The sequence below is a fragment of the Rana temporaria genome, chromosome 3 (genome assembly GCF_905171775.1).
Source record: "Rana temporaria chromosome 3, aRanTem1.1, whole genome shotgun sequence".
NCBI lineage: Eukaryota > Metazoa > Chordata > Amphibia > Anura > Ranidae > Rana > Rana temporaria.
This window is the reverse complement of record NC_053491.1, coordinates 382,374,005-382,394,785: the sequence shown is the minus strand read 5'-3', so window position 1 is coordinate 382,394,785 and position 20,781 is coordinate 382,374,005. Positions and strand designations below refer to the sequence as shown.

The following is a 20,781-nucleotide window of genomic DNA, read 5'->3' as shown; positions in this document are numbered from 1 at the left end:
GGAGAATAAAATAGCGGTCCTTGCAATACTCTGTCATATCGTATTTGCACAGTGGTCTTACAAGCACACTTTTTTTTTTTTTAAATACACTTTTTTGAATAAAATAAATAAATAAAAACAGTAAAGTTAGTTCAGTTTTTTTATATTGTGAAAGATAATGTTACGCTCAGTAAATTGATACCCAACATGTCACGCTTCAAAGTTGTGCCCGCTCGTGGAATGGCGGCAAACTTTTACCCTTAAAAATCGTGACGTTTAAAAAAAATAAAAATACTACAGGTTGTATGTTTTGAGTTACAGACATGTGTGGTTTAAACACCGTTTTCATATGCGGGTGCTACTCACGTATGCGTTTGCTTCTGCACGTGAGCTCAGCAGGACGGGGTGCGTTTAAAAAAATCGGCGATCGGTGGTGTGGTGTGTCAGTCTGACGCACCGTAACACCGATCTCAGTAAAGATCCTCCGGCAGAGGCTCTTTACCACGTGATCAGCCGCTTTCAATCACAGCTGATAACGATGTAAACAGGAAGAGCCGTTGATCGTCTGACAGACGCGAGGAGAGACGATCGGCGGCTCTCCTGAAGTGGGGGTTTGCGCTGATTGTTTATCAGAACAGCCCCCCCTCGGATGCCCACACTGGACCACCAGGATGCCGCCCAGGACCATCAGGGAAGCAACCAAAATGTGGATGGCCAGGTAAGTCCCCATGGCCATTCACATGTACAAATGTATGCATAACATATGCCAATCAGTGCCCACAAATAGGCACTGACTGGCACCATCATGGCACAAACAAAATTTGTGATGCCCAGCAATGCCACCCACCAGTGTCATCAGTGCCACCCATAAGTGCCCATCTGTGCAGCCATATCAGTGCCCGTTATTGAAAAAGAAAAGGTACTTATTTACAAAAAAAAATTCACAGAAACAAAGAAAATGTTGTTTTTTCCAAAATGTTCGCTCTTTTTTTATTTGTTGCGCAAAAAATACCATCAAATACCACCAAAAGAAAGCTCTATTTATGGGAACAAAATAATAAAAGATTTGTTTGGGTACAGTGTAGCATGACCGCGCAATTGTCATTCAAATTGCGACAGCGCTGAAAGCTGAAAATTGGCTTGGGCATGAAGTTGTATAAGTGCCTGGTATTGAAGTGGTTAAAAAAAAAAAAAAATGTAAACATCCCTTGTAATAGAAAAAAAAAAAAGCATGACAGGACCTCTTAAATATGAGATCTCGGGTCAAAAAGACCTCAGATGGCATATTTACACAAAGAAAAAAAAAGAAAAGAAAGAGTTGCTTTAAGAGCTATGGGCGGAAGTGACGTTTTGACGTGGCTTCTGCCCTGCATTGGTTTGGAGCCAGGTGGGGGCCATCTCCCCCTTATTCAGCTCCATACCTACCATGGAGAAGGATTCGATCACCTCCGATGGCGGCTCCAGAGAGCAGCAGCAGGAGCCCCCCCCCCCTGCCGATAAGAGCGTTCTCGTGGCGAATCGGTCGCAAAAAAACAAACAAAAAACTTTTATCTAAAAAAGCAGACCGCCTACTCTTGGAGAGGATACTGGGGTTATGGTAGCTAGCTGCTGCCATAACGATACTCCTCTTCAAAGTACTGCTGTATAATGATGCCGGGCGGTCCATAAGTGGTTAAGCAACATCATTATAAATACCATATACATGTAAAAACCATGTATGCACTCACCGTGGCTGCTACCATTGACTTTGAGGAAGCTGAAGCAGTAGTGAGAAGAGCGTGGACCACTGGCAAGCCCTTGTAGCATCTTCAAGTATGGTATGTACAGAGTGGGTGGTAACAAATCGCTCATCTGTCTCACAAATTTGGACAACAGCACCTGCATGGAAAGTGCAATTTAAATCTGTATGACATGTTGGACGCCTGAACAAAAAGGTACATATCTAAAAAATAGCAATATAAAACTTATCATTAGCGAAAATAGGGTCTGCCATACTAAATTGGCTGTCACAATGACCCACTACTCTTGATGTCACAGACCAGAAACAAGCAGCCCACAAAGAGATATGCAATGCCTCCTCCAATAGACAAAGTTTATTGCAGTGGTACACCATTTCCCTCAGGAATTGTTAACAGAAATTAAACTTCTGTAAAAAAAACAAAAAACAACACAAAAACAAAACTAAAGTGGGCAGGTGGTCTTGCATCATTTGGAATACCCCCTATAGGCTACTCAGTTATCTCTGGCTCACAAATCAATGAAATGCAACTTAACCTCCCTTACACCCCCCACACCATCTGAAAATAATCAACTAATGGTGCACGATACAGACCGACTTTTAAAGATTAAAAGCTTATTCTAAAGGGGAAGTTTAGCTTTATGCCATTCCTGTCCGGCCTCTTATTTTTTTATCTGGTTATGAGGTTTTGAAAGGTCGGCATGGAGATCCATAGGGACTTCACCAGTATTTGTAGCTGCTGACTATTTTTTTTCTCAAACAGATTGAAGAACCACTTTAAGTCAGTCAATGTCAACCTAATATTTAAAAAATGGTGATGTACCTGACGTTGAGGTGGTCTTTGATGAGGAACCCCAAGATACGACCCCATCAAAGAAGTGCTTTGGAGTGGTTCGGCTGGACACCAATATTCTAGAGCCAGTTCAAGATTGAAGGGGTCTTTCGTGTACAGCTCACTAATCTGAAAAAAAAAAAAAAAGAAGAATAGACACATTATATATATACACACACACACACACAAACAAAATGGATATAGAAAGTCCACACACCCCTGTTAAAATGTCAGGTTTCTATGATGTAAAAAAATGAGACAAAGTTAAATCATTTCAAAACATTTTGCACCCTTAACGTGACATATAAACTGTCCAACTTAATTGATAAACAAACTTAAATCTTTTAGGGGGGGGAAATAAAAAAATAAAATGTGATTGCATTAGTGTGCACACCCTCCTATAACTGGGGATGTAGCTGTGTTCAGAATTAAGCAATCACATTCAAACTTATGTTACATAGGAGTCAGTACACACCTGAAATCATTTACAGTTTCCCTGATTAACCCCAAATAAAGTTCAGCTGTTCTAGTAGGTCTTTCCTGACATTTTCTTAGTTGCATTCACAGAAAAAGCCATGGTCTGCAGAGAGCTTCCAAATCATCAGAGGGATCTCATTGTAAAAAGGTATCAGTCAGGAGAAGAGTACAAAAAAAATTCAAAAGAATTTCCAAGGCATTAGATATACCATGGAACACCGTAAATATATAAAAACATTACATTTCCATACAACAAATAAAATAAAGTGATTTCTCGATTGCTGTGAACAAATATTCCACCACTATGCTTTTACCAAAATTCTTGAATATAATATGCTGTGCACACAGTATTACAAGACGTCCGCTCGCTCACCACTCTGATGGTGTGACGTCACGGGCTCGGCCCAAACCCGTGACGTCACTCCATCCAAGTGGTGAGCAAGCGGATGTCTTGTAATACTGTGATAAGCGATTTTATCTTTTTACTCTTGCAACTGCAATGTTTTATGGGGAGGTTGGAATAAATGAGTGAAATGGAGAGCACTAAGTTAGTTTTGTATTTGCACGATCACAAACCATATCCCGATAGGAAATCTTGTTTGCGAGTTGTCTAAGAGAGATATCAATATTGAACAACAGGCTGGAGCAGAGATTTCATTCAGAGCTTTTTTGGCTCAATGTTGAAGTGAGCAGGCATAACAGCTGGTGGAGGTGTGCACAGCATATTATTTTGAAGTTGATAAACATATATATGAACTTTTATTTTATTTGTTGAATGGAAATGTAATGTTTATATATTTTTCAATGTGTTGAGATTAATTTATTTAACAGGCACATGAAAGTCGGTAGCGCTGCACTATTTACACAATAAACAGTGACATTACCAAGAGCTGGACGTCCCTCCAAAATTGATGAATAGATGAGAAGAAAACTGGTCAGGGATGGTGCCAAGAGGCCTACAACAACAATAAAGGAGCTGCAGGAATATCTGGCAAGTACTGGCTGTGTGGTACATGTGACAACAATCTCCTGTATTCTACATATGTCTAGGCTATGGGGTAGAGTGGCAAGAGAAAGCCTTTTCTTACGATGAAAAACAAGCCCGTGTTATGGTCTAATGAAACCAAGGTTGAACTTTTTGGCCATAATTCCAAAAGATGTTTGGTTCAAAAACAACATTGCACATCACCAAAAAGAACACCATACCCACCGTGAAGCATGGTGGTGGCAGCATCATGCTTTGGGGTTGTGTTTCTTCAGCTAGAACAATGGCCTTAGTCAAGGTAGAGGGAAATATGAACAGTTCCAAATACCAGTCAAGTCAAGATGTGCCATGCTGATACTCATACCCAAAAAAAAAAGACTGAGTGCTGTAATAAAATCTAAAGGTGCTTCGACAAATTATTAGGTTAAGGGTAGGCACACCCTTATGCAACCATATTATTTTATTATTACTTCCCTCCACCTAAAAGATTTCAGTTTGTTGTTCACCCGAGTTGTACAGTGTATAGGTCACATTAAAGATGGAAAAAGTTCGGAAATTATTTATCTTTGTCTCATTTTTTTTTTTACATCACAGAAACCTGACATTTTACATCCACTGTGAGGAAGAAAAAAAACAGTTTATTGTACAATATTTTTTAAAGACAAAGGTAAATAATATGTTTGGTAGAATATTTGGGTTGGAGGGTTCAGCTTACCAATAACATAACATGTTCAAGATCTCGCCGTAATGACATGGGGGGCTCATTACCCATTTGTATGCTCATTTGAATTAAACGAGCATCTTCTTCCGCCCGGTTCCTTAGCTGTTTAACCTGCAAGGACATAAAAAAATATAAACTTCATAAAAATTACAACTTATAAAAAGCTTACTGGTTAAAATGAAGAAATTTGTTTATTTTTTTGGGGTATACAACCGCTTTAAACGAAAACTGCATGCCAAACAACTCGCATGGTAAGAAGTTAGCTTTTAGAAATTTAAATGCATGAATTACAGTAAGAATTATTGTTTTGGCACAAAGGCAATGAACTCCTATTACTACCCAACACTACTACACTTGACTCAATTTACTTTTACAATCCCTCTGCATAATTCACTGCAGGCAGGTTGGGCAAGATTTTCACCATGTGCGGATTCCCTCATTGAAAAAAATATAAAGGGGCAGTGGTCTAGGTTAGGGAACATACCAACTACATTTAGACACGGGTCCTTGACTGTTCGAATAAAAAGCTATGCCAGAGCATTGTCATATGGCAGAAGGAGTGACATCATTGCTCGTCCTAGTCTCGAACACTTGGGGTCAAGAGGGATTTTAGCGCCAGAAAAGAGTGCCAGGAGAAACACTAGCAAGGTGAGTATCAGTGGGTCGGAGGGGCCATTCGTAAAGAACAATTACATTTTGCCCTAAATGCGCGAGGTAATAACCAAGATGATAAACTAAAGAAGTTGAGGATCTTCAGTCAATAAATTGCTGTTGAGAGGTGACAGGATAAACTTTGCTGCCAGGAAGACACAAAAGAGTTAAAAAGGATAGTATCTTATCTCCATATTCTCTCTTTTCCCCCTAATCAGTAGCCTGTGAACTTCAAGCGACTCTACCAGCAGAAGTTTTTTTTATCCTAATGCATTCTATGCATTAAGGTAAAAAACCTTTTGTGTGCAGTAGCCCCTTCATACTTACCTGAGCCCCATGTTGATCAAGCGATGTTGCACGAGAGACCGCTGTCTGAGACTCTGCCTCCTGATTGGCTAAGACAACAGCGGAGCAACATTTGCTCCCACTGCTGTCAAAGTCAATGAGGGCTCCATGTCTGAGCCTAGGTTCACACTTGTGTAATGCGGTACAGCGCCAGTTCCCGCATGGCATCTCTCTCGCAGGCAATTAACACTGCCCTCTGCAAACCACATTGTTAAGGACACCCCCAGATTGGTTCACAGATGGCAGTGCGAACTGTGAACTTGTGCAGGAATCGGATCGCATAAGTGAGAACACCCTTGCGATCTGATTTCAGTGCGGGGAGAAAAAAAAAGTCTCTGCACTTTTTTCTACAAATCTAATGCGAGTTCAACCATACAACTGTATGGCTGAACTTGTATCTAGGCTAAATGGATGTGCGGCGCTGCAGCTCGGCTGACCTCATAGCAAGCTGCTTGCTAGGGGGGCACTGGCAGGGGGGAGGGGCCAGAAGGGCCGAAGAAGAATCCGAGAAGAGGAAGATCTGGGCTGCTAGGTGCAAAAATCACTGCACAGAGCAGGCAAGTTTAACATGTTTGTTTGTGAATTTTAAATTGAAAAAAAAAAGCACAAGGCTTTAGTATCACTTTCAGCACTGTAAACATTTTGTCAGCCTTCCTTTCTAGCTAAACTAAGACATACAATCAAGGTTGTAAATACATATTTCAAAGTGATTCTAAAAAGGCTCAACATTTTTTTTTTCTCAAAAATATTTTCGAATGTTACTTACCTGCTCTGTGCAATGATTTTGCACAAAGCAGCCCCAAACCTCCTCTTATCTGGTCCCCCACCAGCACGCCTGGCTCATTACTCCACTGAGTGCCCCATAGAAAGGTTGCTTGCTGTGGGGGCACTCGCGCATGCTTGCTCGCCAGCCAGATCTGAGTGTCCATAGGAAAACAGAGTGTGGCTTGGCCCTGCCCTTTCCTCACTGTCTGATTCAATGCATTAAAAGGAAAAAAACAAAAAAAAAAAAACAAAACAAAAAAAAAACACACACACACACACACCTTTTACCTTTAGAACCACTTTAATTACAAAATGTTAAATAAAAGTTTTTGAGACCCAGGAGAGGGGAGAGTTCTCAGTAAGGAAGTTACTGCTCTGAGCTTCAACAAAATGGCAGCCCGCAGCAAGCAATAACAGGAGCAATGCTGGAAGCAATTTACAGCACATACTAATTTTGGTAGCATAATTATTTATGTGGAACATGTGTTCTTTTGTTAATGAAAATTGTTATCAAAATGTTATGGGTATTAAAAGTCCTGCTTTATTTTGCACAAGATTGACTATTCAAAATAAAAAGGAACTTGTTTAGAAAGTGCACATCGTGTTAGAATTTCTCTTCCTGGTTAGCACTGCAGTAAAACCTGGGCATACACTAAAGACAGCTGATTGGAGGAAAGGGACACACCCCCTCTCCTCATAGGTAGAGACTTTCAGCTCTGATCCTTGAATCGTTCATCTCTGTGCTAATCTATTTATAGCATGTTTCCCCAACACAAAACTCCGGCTGCTTTCATCATATGTGACGGAGAACTTTTCAGAAGTTATCAGGCCGATAACAGAAGCACAGAGCAGGAGACAGCTACGGGACATAGTGCTTCGAAGAGAGAGGAGAAAACACTGCAGATATATGTGCCCAGCTCAAATTTCATGAACCGGGTTTACATCCACTTTAATATATATATATATATATATATATATATATATATATATATATATATATATATATATATATATATATATATATATATAATCACACAATTTCAGTGAGGATTCTCAACTAATTTTCAAAAATAAGCCTCGGTATTTCTATAAGGATTCTGTATGTAGAGAAGTCGGGTATGGGAGAACACTAAAACAAAAGTGCAAATCAACAAGGACTAGCCATTCTAAACAGAACAGGTACCACAAATCACCCTTTCCAACAAATGTAATAAAAAAAAATAAAAAAAAACAACTCTTCTTTGCACCACTATAAACCTAGATTTTTGTAGTTATTAAAGGTTTTTCCCGCTTTCAGAACTAAACCATCCAATGTGATCCCCAGAAGCCTACAAGGGGACCAAAACAAGTGTTGTCTAAAAAGCACGGCCTCCCATCAGTGACATAAACAAATGGTGAGAAGAAGGATCTGCGACATACTTTCATAGGCATCCGAATAAGAAAATCCGTGATGAGAGTGTGAATCCTGCGGATGAAGAATTCTTCATGGAAGAAGGTTTCGGCACACACCACTGCATCTGTAAGGAATAGGAAGGCATTGCCTCCTATAGCCATCTCAGCTATTACTTCATCGGCCTCTGTGAATTCTGCAAGAGCTAGTAGAAAACAGAAACATTGAATTCAGAGAACATATATTAAGAAAAAAAAAGGAGTGCTTGTGCTGTGCAATATGGCCCCCTGAAATACCTGGCTGATCAATGCAGTTTCTGCCCTCCCCTTTGTAAACTGACCACATTTTATTAGGGCTGCCTGACACCGTGGTCAGTTTATGTGCCTCTGTCATTGGCTGTGTCTCCTGTCTCTCCTCTGTGCTCTTCCCCGTCCTCTCTCCCTCCCTTCCCTGCCTGTCAGCTCCGTGTCCGTGCCCACCCCCTACTCAAATTAGGGTTAAATTTACATTATCCTCTCATGTGATTCATGTAATGCCCCCTGTGACTGCGATATATTGCAGCTGTATACCTGTTTACAAAGCGCAAGTCGGTGCTCATGTGACCTGCCGCGGGCGGGGCTGCCTCTCTCCTCCTGACGTCAGCGGGGGATCCTCGGCCCTGTCCGCTGCAGCTGTCAGGTTCGAGAGAGGAGAGAGCCGGCAGGTCAGATGAGTGCCGATCTGCGCTCTGTAAACAGGACTGTATATAGCTGCACATTTTTCTTTTTTTTATATATATATTTTTTATATATAAAAAGCAGTGTCACAGGAGGACATTACACAAATCAACCGAGAGGGGAACGTAAATTTAACCCTGTGGGTTAATAACCACTTTAAGCTGAACTCTAAACCGATATTAAAAAAAAAGGCACACATATGCATCTCTGTATTCATAAATACATCATTAAAGCAGACAGCCGAAAAAAACAAATAAAAAAAAAACATGGTATTTTTGGTTAACTTGTAAAATCTTTCTTTGCGTACATCATAGGACACAAAATATCTTCATATTCATTACGACTGTGTTATACTGCATCCTTCAAGTTAATGGACACTGGTAAAAACACACATAAAATCAACTCCTACGCATAACGCTTTCCAGCTAGGCAAGGCTTCAGTTTTTTGTAGCAAGCCATGAACCACAAAAAGGCAGAAGGGTGTGATCCCGATGTCCTGTGATGTACTCCAAGAAAAAGATTTTACAGGTAAATCAAAAACCCATTTATTTTTGTTTTTAAATCTTACATCTCAGGACACAGGGAATCTTCATATTCCTTAGGGCACACAAGTCCCAAAGCACTGAATATGAGGCCACCACGGCAACACCCAAACCTTAACAGATAAGAACCTGATGTAGCAGCCTGCAAGACTTGCCAACCAAAGGTAGCACCATCAGCAGCTTGAACATCCACTTGGTAAAAGTATGAATCAAAGACCAGGCAGCAGCTTTACAAATGTTGAAGTTACAAATGTTGAAGTAACAAAGACTTATGACAAATGGCACAGAAGACACCACTATTGCTGGTACATAGTTATTCTAGTAAAAAAAAAATAAAGAAGACGGACGACATAAGTCCATCCAGTACAACCTAACACACACACACACTTGATCCAGAGGAAAGCAAAAAAAAAAAATCCCCCAGTAAAGTATGATCCAAAAAAATTACTTCTGATCCACCAAGTGGCAGTTTTATATTCCCTGGATCAACTAGGAATGCACCGATATATTGTCTACTGAAAATTATCGGTCGAAAATAGGGTTATCATATCATAATGGCATGCTGCGTTCCATTGACGTCAATGCAAAATTTACCAGCCACATCGATTTTATTAAAAACATTTTTTTTTTTTTTATTACAAACTGGCCATTTCAGTTTTGGTTTTCGGCCATCACTAGAAGGATTCAAGGTTGTTTTTTTTTTTTTTTTTAACGAACAGGCCAAAACCAGCTCTTGAGGTAGTATATTCCGCATTTTCACTGCTCTTACTGTGAAGAAGCCTTTCCATATTTGGAGGTTAAATCTCTTTTCCTCCAGACATAAAGCATGCCCCCTTGTCCTCTGTGATGACCTCAAAGTGAATAACTCTACACCAAGTTCACTATATGGACCACTTGTTATTATACAGGATGAACATATAATCACCTCTAATAAAGCGAGAATAAATTCAGTTTAGTTGATTTGTCCTCATAGCTGAGATCCTCCATTGCCATTATCAGTTTGGTTGCCCTTCTTTGCACTTTCTCCAGTTCCCTAATATCATTTTATGAACTGGTGCCCAAAACTGAAATACATATTCCAGATGAGGTCTTACTAATGATTTTTACTGGAGCAAAATTATCTCTCTCTGCAATCCATACCTCCCTTAATAGAAAAAAGGATTTTGCTCACTTTAAAAACCGCAGCTTGGCACTGCATGCTATTAAGCTCATGATCTACCATAACCCCCAGATCCTTCGCCACCATAGATTCTCCCAGTTATACTCCACCTAGTATGTATACCGTGTGCATAACTTTACATGGTAAAACAAGCCATCGCTGAAAACTTGGGAACTTTGCGCTATAGACCAAAAGCTTGTGTAAGCTGACAGATCTATTGAGAAATGGTAAATTTGGAAGCTGCATGGCCCTTCCTAGGGCCTTCAGGAAACACAGAGAAAGAGGAACAAGAGGAAATCAGGCTGACAAATTGCAGCTGTTGACTTCAGGTAACATCTGATATCACAAACCACATCCAAGGCATGAAGAGCTTTGTCCCCTTGCATCTGAGGCTTGGGGCATAAAGAAAGTAACACCTTGGAGGTACAATGCAAGATTTTCCCTGGTACGAACTATCTACAGCTCTATTGTTTAAATGGGAAATCCTGATCCCCATATACAGGGCCTTGAAAAAAGTATTCACATCCCTTGAAATGTTCCACATTTTGTCATGTTACAACTAAAAATGTGAAAAGTGTTTTGTTGGGATTTTATGTGATAGACCAACACATTTATGTGTTGGGGTCTTCATGGTATTGGTTCAATAGGAATGGACTAGGGCCCTGGACCTGTATAGAACCCTATAGATGAACTGCTTCTACTGTTGTATTAGAAGACAGTGAAGTGTTGATTGAAGAATCCAAAGTAAAATAATAAACCAGTTATGCTATAAGTGAGTTCTCCATAAGGGGGAAGAGGTCCATCATGAGCCTCTTAAATGGAGAAACAGCACAAAAAATGGAGTTACACTTACCGGTAACGTCCTTTCCAGTAGTCTTTCAGGACAGCCACAACTTGAGAGATAGGCTCCTCCTCTTCCTTAGGAAACACTGCCCAGCCTTTAAAATCTCTCCTCCCCCTGCTAGATCTCAGTTTTTATACGAGCACTCCGGTCCGCTGGGGAGACACAAGAACATGTTAGTAATCCATAGTTAACACATCAATATCATACTATGTTCCTGGATTAGTTACCCTCCCTTCTTCCTACTTTTCGGGAGGGTAACTAGGGCTGTCCTGAAAGACTACTGGAAAGGACGTTACCGGTAAGTGTAACTCCATTTTTCCCTATCCGTCTTTCAGGACAGCCACAACTTGAGAGGATAATCGAGTACTTACAATTTAGGGTGGGACCACGGCTTGCAAGACTTTTCTCCCAAAGGCTTGTTCACCTGCTGACACCAAGTCTACTCTGTAATGCTTGATGAAAGTGGCGTAGCTGGACCAAGTTGCGGCTTTGCATATTTGATCTGGCGTCGCTCCAGCCCTTTCAGCCTGAGAAGTAGCCACCGCCCGAGTAGAGTGTGCCTTAATTCCTGTAGGGACTTCCCTACCAGTCAAGGAGTAAGCCTGCCCAATAACTAGTCTGAGCCACCTAGCAATAGTGCGCCGAGACGCTTTCTGTCCCTTTCTGGTCCCAGAAAACAAAACGAACAAAGAGTCTGACTTCCTAAAAGCTCGAGTCAGCTCCAAGTACTGTAGGATACATCTCCTAACATCTAGTGTACTAAACTTAAATTCCCTTTCACCAGAGGGATTGGAACAAAATGAAGGTAACACAACCTCCTGGCTTCTATGGAACTTGGAAGCCACTTTCGGAAGGAAGGCCGGATCGGTTTTAAAAACAACTCGATCCGGAAAAATTACACAAAAAGGAGGACGAATGGACAGGGCTTCCAATTCACTGACCCTCCTGGCAGTAGTCACTGCAACTAAAAAGACTGTTTTAAATGTTAGATCCTTTAAAGAACACTTGTCTAAGGGTTCAAAGGGCAACCCTGTTAGCACCTGCAAAACTAGTGATAGATCCCACTTGGGGAAGGGAGGTCCCTGGGAAGGTTTCTGTCTGGACAAAGCCCTAAAGAACCTGATGACCCAAGGGTTGGATGCTAGAGGGCTTTCTAGAAACACACTGAGTGCTGAGACCTGGCCTTTAAGGGTACTCACTGACAAGCCTTTATCCGCTCCGCACTGGAGAAATTCCAGAACGGACTTGTGGCTTTGTGTTGGAAAGGAAAATTCCTGGCACCAAGTATTAAAACGAATCCAAACTTTTCTATAAATAGAACGTGTCTCCTTCTTCCTACTGTTAAGAAGGGTGGCAGTCAGTTTGTCCGAAAAACCTCTGGACCTCAGCAAGGACTCCTCAGTAACCACGCCGCAAGGTTCCACCTGTGTGTCTGAGGGCACAGAACTGGACCCTGCGAGAGGAGATCCTCTCGAAGAGGAAGAAAAAGAGGGGGCTCTGAGGTCAGTTGCTTGAGAACCGAAAACCAAGCCCTCTTGGGCCAGTGGGGTGCCACAAGGATAAGTGAGGTGTTCTCCAGCTGAAATTTTCTCAGGACCAGTGGTAGAAGAGCTGGGGGTGGGAAGGCGTAACAAATCTCGAATCGCCAGCTCTGGGATAGGGCATCTATCCCTCTTGCTCCCTCTCCCCTGCCCCGAGAGAAAAAACAAGGTGTTTTTGCGTTCTCCCTGGATGCGAAGAGATCTATCTCCGGAGACCCCCATCTCTTGACCAAAAGATGGAAGACCTCCTGATTGAGGGACCACTCGTCTTCCCTCAGTTGACTTCGACTGAGGAAATCCGCTGTACTGTTTTCTATCCCCCTTAGAAAAACTGCTGATAAGGACAGGGTGTTTGTTTCGGCCCAGCGAAAGATTCTTGTTGTTATGGCCGACAGGGCTACACACCTGGTGCCACCCTGTTTGTTTACATAGGCCACGGCCGATGCATTGTCTGACCTCACCTGGACGTGGTGTCCTCGAAGTCTCTCCTGAAAGAAGATGAGAGCTAAACCGATCGCCCTCAGCTCCTTCCAGTTGGAAGAATGTTTCAGCTCTGCCACTTCCCAAACACCCTGTGCTGGAAGTACCCCTAGGTGAGCTCCCCAACCTCTGCCGCTGGCATCTGTGGTGACAACCAATGGAGACCGGATATGCCATAGACGACCCTGTGACAGATTGGTGATCTTTCTCCACCACCAGAGGGATCTCTTTACCTGACTTGGGACCTGTACCAGGACGTCTAGGTGTTCTGAGCTGTGGTCCCAGATTCTGAGTACAAAGGCCTGCAGGGCCCGAAAGTGAATCCCTGCCCACTGGACTGCCGGTAGAGTGGAAGTTAACAGTCCTAGTGTTGACATCAGGAATCTGATTGAAACCTGAAGGCTGCCCTGGAGGGCAGATACCGACTTTTCTAACTTTAGAGCCTTCTCTAATGGAAGGAAGACCTTTAGCAGGGTGGAGTCCAGGGTGTACCCTAAATAAGGAATGCGTTGCGATGGTATTAGACTGGATTTTTCCAGGTTTAACAGCCAACCTAGGTCCATAAGGGTCTTTTTGGTTAGTTCCAGGTCCCTGGAAACTTGTTCCGGAGAGGCTGCAAACAGAAGCAGGTCGTCCAGGTACGCTATTATACCCACTCCCTGAAGACGCAGAAAAGCTATCGGTTCCGCCAGGACCTTTGTGAACACGCGGGGTGAGGAGGATAGACCGAAAGGCAAGGCCTGGAACTGTAGGTGCACCACCGAAGTTCCCAAGTCTATCGCTAGCCGTAGAAACTCCTGAGACCCCTCTGCAATGGGTACGTGCAGGTACGCGTCCCTGAGGTCCAGGGAGACCATAAAGCAATTCTGTGGTAGGAGGGCCCTTACCGTGAAAATTGACTCCATACGGAATCTTTTGTATGTTACTGACTTGTTCAGCGGTTTCAGGTTTAAGATTAACCTGTACTTGCCAGAGGGTTTCTTTACCACGAAAACGTGGGAGTAAAACCCTTTTTTCTCCTCTCCTTTTGGGACTCTGCAAACAACATTTTGGACCTCCAGATCCCTCAAGGCCCCCACTAGAGCTTCTGCTTTTTCCTTGGCTCTGGGAAGCTGAGTGACTAGGTACCTCTGTGGCGGAAGGAATGAGAACTCTAGGGAATACCCCCTTCTCACTATCGCCAATACGTACCTGTTTGGGGAAAAAGACTCCCATTGTGGGAGGAAGGCCCCCAACCTTCCCCCCACTCTGATCTGGGAGTCATTGTTTTTTGGGGGGTTGGTCAGGTGGGCGAAAAATCGCTCCTCTTCCCCTACCCCTAGGTGTCCAGATCCTTTTTTGAGTCTCTGGTTTTTGGACCCCTGTTTGTCTCTGGGGACGAAACCCTCTCCCTTTTTGTGGAGTTTTACGTTTAAACGGAAACGATTTTTTCTTATCCGCCGTGCGGTCTAAGACTGACTCCAGGTCAGGACCAAAAAGGAGATCTCCTGTAAAAGGAATCCCACATAACTTAGACTTGGACGCAATGTCTCCTGACCAAGTCTTGAGCCAGAGAGCTCTTCTGGCAGAATTAGCCAGGGCTGCTGACCTGGCTGACATGCGGACGGATTCTGCTGAGGCGTCCGCAATGTAGGCTACCCCTTTTAAAATTGTGGGGAAGGAAGCCAAAATAGTGTCCTTGTCCGTATCTGCCTCAATATGTTCTTGGATCTTTGAGAGCCAGTGTTCTAAATTACGGGCCACTACTGTAACTGCTAATTCTGGTTTTAAATTGCCAATTATGGACTCCCATGCTTTTTTCAACAATGAGTCCATTCTCTTATCCATAGCATCCGTCAAGTTACCCATATCCTCAAATGCTAAATCAGTCTTTTTAGAGACTTGTGAAAAGGCCGCATCTAATTTAGGGTTCTTATTCCAAACGGACGTGGAATCTTCCGCAAAGGGAAACCTTCTCTTAAGGGATTGAGAAAAGAAAGGCTTTCTTTCAGGGTCCTGCCACTCCTTCTTAACAGTATCAACCAGAAGTTCGTGCACTGGGAAAACCCTGCCCTTGTGTTCCCCTAGACCTTTGTACATCTGGTCATGGAGACTAAGAGGTTTAATATCCGTGTGAATGCCTAGGGTCGTGTAAATGGCCCCTAGTAGTTCCTCAACCTCATCAAGAGATAGCTTGTATCTGGAAGACTTCTTGGACTCACTGTCCTGGTCTTCTTCACCTGACTCTGCCTGCGAGTCGGAAGCAACATTCTCCATTAAGGAGTGCTGCCCCTGAGAAGGGCCTGCAAAATCAACTGCTTCCGCTGAAGGATCAGGAGAGGCAGGTGCAGGACCCTGAACATCAGGGTGGGCTGTAACCTGTGTGGGTACCAGGGGGGGTTGCACCCTTTCAAACAAGGTTTTGAAAGAGGAAAAGGTAGAGGCTAGTTCCTTAACTGAAGCAGCTAGACTATCCTCCTGTTCTGCATCCCTTTCCCTAACTAGAGTGTTTATGCAATCTCTGCATAAAACTTTTGCCCAAGAATCAGGAAGGGAATCCCTACAGGAAGCACATTTCTTCTTAGAACTATGTGTCCTTCCTGTTTTTTCTTGGCTCTTTTCTAGGCTCTTCTGAAAAATAGAAGACATAAGGACCCACATTTAAAAGAGCAGAGATATAAAAAAAGTTTTTTTTTTTTTTTTTTTTTAAAAACCAACAACATGGTTACAACCCTCTGGGAAGCACTAGACAGACACTACTGCTAGGTGCCCTTGCTGTCTATCCCTCCTCTCCCCCAACCACCAAGGGAAAATAGAGGAAGGAAAAGAGACATAGTCTAAAGTTTTGGGAACCCTCCCCAGGAACCCTTACCTTGGACTGGCTGGAGGTAGCGTCCCTAGTCGGGTCCCGTTCCGGAGAGGTCACCGACATAGCGGGGTGGTTGCGCTGTGTCTAACTCGTCCCAACGAGTATCCGACACCTCCAGCAGGACGCGTGGGTCTCTTATCAGCGCCGCGACCCGGAACCGGAAGTCGCGGGTCATAGGGAATCCTTTCCGAGGCGCACCGGAAATGACGTCGCCCGCCACTCGGCCCGCATTTTTTAAAAGAGAAAAACAATGTGCGGCCTGTAATCAGGGTGCCCGGAGCTGAATTCCCCCGCCGCGGTCCTGTGGACACGATAGGGACCCCCCCACAAACCGTCTGTCGCGCTCGACCTGGTTGGGGTGCGTTTCTTTTGGCGGAAAGTTCTTTCGCCCAATCTCCTTTAGGAAGCCCTTGCCTCCTCCATAGGAAAATAATGATGGCCACAGTCCCCTGACTGCCCTGCCTGGTTCCTTAGCAGTGTCTCCCCACCGGAGGAAACACTAAGAACTGAGGTCTAGCAGGGGGAGGAGAGATTTTAAAGGCTGGGCAGTGTTTCCTAAGGAAGAGGAGGAGCCTATCTCTCAAGTTGTGGCTGTCCTGAAAGACGGATAGGGAAAAGCAAATTAGTGTGCTACAAGGGGTGTGCTGGCAGAAGGAGAGAGAGAACAGGGACAGACAGAGTAGCTCATTGTGCTGCTTATTCTTTCACTGTCCAATCAAAGGCTAGGGAAAGGACAATATCAAAATGTGAAACAGTAGAACAAACAAAAAAACACACACATCTATTGCCCTTCCAGACGGGGCTGTTCTGTGTGGCAGAGCTGTGAAATTCTCAGACCTTGATGAAAAGATATTTCATTTTTTAGCAGGTAAAAAAGCTCCCATATATGCATTTCAGCTGTGTATTTAGCAGTTTGCCTAGAGTTCAGTTTTAACACACACACACACCTTGCATTGTGCATTTATGTTTATGTACCATCCTCCCTGTGGTGTTTGCTTTAAATTCTATTACCTGATGATGATAGAGGCTTGTGCTTGGTGCATACCTGTAACTTCCGATAACTGAGATACACCCCGAAGAGTGAGGGCCCATGCCAGACGGACAGTAGCTTGAAGCCCAGCTGATTTCCACGGCTTGGGGTCTTGAAGGCGCTGGTGAATGGCTGTCACGTACGGTCTCTCGTTGAGAAGAAGCGACTGTTGAATTAGTTCTAGGAGAGTGCAGAGCATACTTAGCCCTCAATGAAGCAATACAATTTTTTTAACATAAATAAACTATAAAACACATCAACCAGGAGGCAGCAAACTATGTGTGGTCATACCATCTCGATCATCTGTCCCATGCTCCAAAAAGCCCACATCCAAGCAGTATAGGAGGGTCATAAGGAGGTACAGATTTACGCTGTCCAGGGTGCCATCTGCTTCCAGGGTAACTTTTTCAAGGTATCCAATCAAAAGCAAGGTGTCATCTTTACGCAGAGGAGACTGGCAGGCCCAGGAGAAGAGGCTCTCTGCCAAAGACTCACGGCATTCCTTTATAAGGTCTGTCACCTAAATAACAAAATCCCCAAATTACTATCAATGATTGGGCACTTGCTGTGCAACCATCAATACCAAAAAATTGGTCTAACATCACTGGTGGGGAGGGAGGGAGAGGGAGACACACTCTTGACAATGAGGTGCACATTCTGAACAATTGGTTTGCAAGGTGTAAAAGACCATCTACATCAAACTAGAAAAAAAATTGTAATAATTGAGCAGGCCTTTCACAGATCATACAGTTTTGACATCTCGACCTGGGCACTTGACAACAATTCACACCTTAAGGGTTATGTTGACACCAGCCGCTGCATCACAACGTGGCAAGTGCTGATCTTGGCGCATTGCACTGTTAGTTTTTTTTTTTTTAAAGCAAACCTTATTGAAATGTTACACAGACATCTCAAAGTTCAATTGGCCACTGCACAGTGTGAGGCTGTGAACTGTCTCAGGCTGCGTTGCTCTGAAAAAAAAATAAAATAAAAAAAAAAAAACACACTGCATATGGTGTGAACGTAGCTTCAGCCATGTAAATCGAAGAATAAAACACTTCCCACCCAGCCTTTTGTCAAGTGATGATTGGGTGGGACCTTTGTCGTTCAGGGTGTACGTCCACCAGACACAGCCAATAACTGATCAGTGTACCAGCCTGCTGCCATTACCATGTGATCAATCGCAGCAGGTCACATGACAATTGTAAACAATGAATGGCTTTGATTTATGCCATTCATTGTATACAATTCTGTTGCTAGCTGTGAATAGTGAGTTATCACATAGTACACACAGGGCCAATCACAGCCCATCTGTACCATGCGATTAGCCATGGCTAATCACAACAATACACACTGAATGAATCAATTTCAGTCTGTAAAAATGGGCTGAGCTGTGTTCGGGGGAAGATCAGAGCCAATCACTGGGTGCCAGGGGCCAATCATTGGTCAGTATCCAGTGATCATCATGTGCAGTGACAAATCACAACACAGCCGGGCGCGCCCCCTACCCAGAAAAAGCAGAATTTTTATTACACGCGCGCGATTCTGCGCAGATGGGCCACACTAGCAGAAAAGGCGACCTTACACTTGTCCCCCAACCCCTAACCCACCCCCCCGTCCCGCAATCACCTGCAGTCAGGCACCAGGACGCAGCTTCACCAGTCTGGGGTAAAGTCTTGCTTAGAGCCCCCAGCGATGTGACCACGCTGTCACTCACATCTCCCAAGAAAGTCTATATATTTCCGCCAGCATACCAAGGATCTACAATCACCGTCCAAAGGTTTTTATTGCAGAGAGATCACATCAGAGATAAGTGCAACATTTTGGAGTCGCACAGGACCCCTTCGTTAGGCAATCCTCTGACATCAGATGACGTCAAATACCGCCAAAATATGTTCAAAAAGCTAATGGCGAGAGCAAAGTGTAACATGCATCAAAAATAAATTACATAGTAAGGGGGAATATAGTCTGTATAGATCCCATCATTACAGCTTCTCCTAATCGGGCACATCAGCCTTTTGAATATATTTTGGCGTTTGATGTCAAAGGATGGGGTGGCACTATTTTTCTTATGTTCCAATTGGTGATCGATGTACAAATATTCTGTTTTTCCACTGTTACACTATCACATGATGAAGGGGTCCTGCACGACTCTGAAATGTTGCACTTAACACTGTGATGTGATCTCACTGCAATAAAAGCATTTGAACGGCGATTGTTGATCATTGGTGTGCTGGCAAATATATACACTTTCTTGAGGTTTCCAGGATCCAGCTGGTAATCGTTAGAGCACCCACTATTGATGAGCCTTGTTTTCCAGGAACGTGTGTGATAAGAATATAGGCAAGACCGACTCCCAGTCACTGTTTATAATTGGAAACTAGTGGAACAGGCTTCTGATCACAGTGACAGCTAAATCACACAAATCCCATGTAATGTCTGCAGCTTATGAACGTTTAACTGCTTGCCGACTGCGCACCGCCATTCTACGTCGGCAAGCTGGCTCTCCTGGGCGAGAGCACGTCATACTACGTCGGCTCTTTCAGCCGCCACTAGGGGCGCGCCGCCGGAGGCACGCGCCCCCCGTGCGTGTGCCCGGCGGGTGCGATCGCCGCCGGGCACACGCGATCGCTCGTTACAGAGCGGGGACCGGGAGCTGTGTGTGTAAACACACAGCTCCCGGTCCTGTCAGCGGGGGAAATGCTGATCTTCTGTTCATACAATGTATGAACAGAGGATCAGTGTTTCCCCTAGTGAGGCCACCCCCCCCCCACAGTAAGAACACACAAGGGACATACTTAACCCCTTCCCCGCCCCCTAGTGTTAACCCCTTCACTGCCAGTGGCATTTTTATAGTAATCCAATGCATTTTTATAGCACTGATCGCTATAAAAATGCCAATGGTCCCAAAAATGTCCGCCATAACGTCGCAGTACCGAAAAAAAAAAAAAAAAAAAAAAATCGCTGATCGCCGCCATTACTAGTAAAAAAAAATATATTAATAAAAATGACATAAAAATACCCCCTATTTTGTAAACGCTATAACTTTTGCGCAAACCAATCAATAAACGCTTATTGCGATTTTTTTTTACGAAAAATAGGTAGAAGAATACGTATCGCCTAAACTGAGGAAAAAAAATGTTTTTTTATATATTTTTGGGGGATATTTATTATGGCAGAAAGTAAAAAATATTAATTTTTTCAAAATTGTCGCTCTATTTTTGTTTATAGCGCAAAAAATAAAAACCGCAGGAGGTGATCAAATACCACCAAAAGAAAGCTCTATTTGTGGGAAAAAAAGGACGCCAATTTTGTTTGGGAGCCACGTCGCACGACCGCGCAATTGTCTGTTAAAGCGGCGCAGTCCCGAATCGCAAAAAGTACTCTGGTCTTTGGGCAGCAATATGGTCCGGGGGGTAAGTGGTTAAAGGAAAAGCTGCCTCCAGCTGGAAAGGGTTAATTTAGCCTAACATTCCACAAAAATAAATTCATATTTACATATGTATTAGAGAATAGGCACATAGAAGGAATTTCTCAAGCAGTAGTGATCTTGTTTAGTTTTGCAGTTCACTTGCCTCCTTTCGATGTTTCTCATTGCCCAGCCCTCGTTCCTTCTGAAGTTTATCAAATTCATTGTTCACATTGATCTGAGAAACCAGAGTGAGGATCTTCTGAGTCAGCCCGCTCTCCATGAGATCATCGACGAAATGGGTTGTCATGGCCACAACCTCTGGGCTG

At 43.4% G+C, this 20,781-nt stretch overlaps 1 protein-coding gene across 1 annotated transcript in view; it reads right to left on the bottom strand.

The window, feature by feature from the left end:
- The window catches only part of NUP205 (nucleoporin 205), a 117,781-nt gene that overhangs the window by 79,903 nt on the left and 17,097 nt on the right, over nt 1-20,781 (bottom strand). The window contains 7 exon segments of the mRNA XM_040345676.1: nt 1,707-1,857; nt 2,541-2,678; nt 4,727-4,843; nt 7,913-8,088; nt 17,059-17,223; nt 17,335-17,563; nt 20,619-20,778. Coding sequence (XP_040201610.1) covers nt 1,707-1,857; nt 2,541-2,678; nt 4,727-4,843; nt 7,913-8,088; nt 17,059-17,223; nt 17,335-17,563; nt 20,619-20,778 — 1,136 coding nt within the window.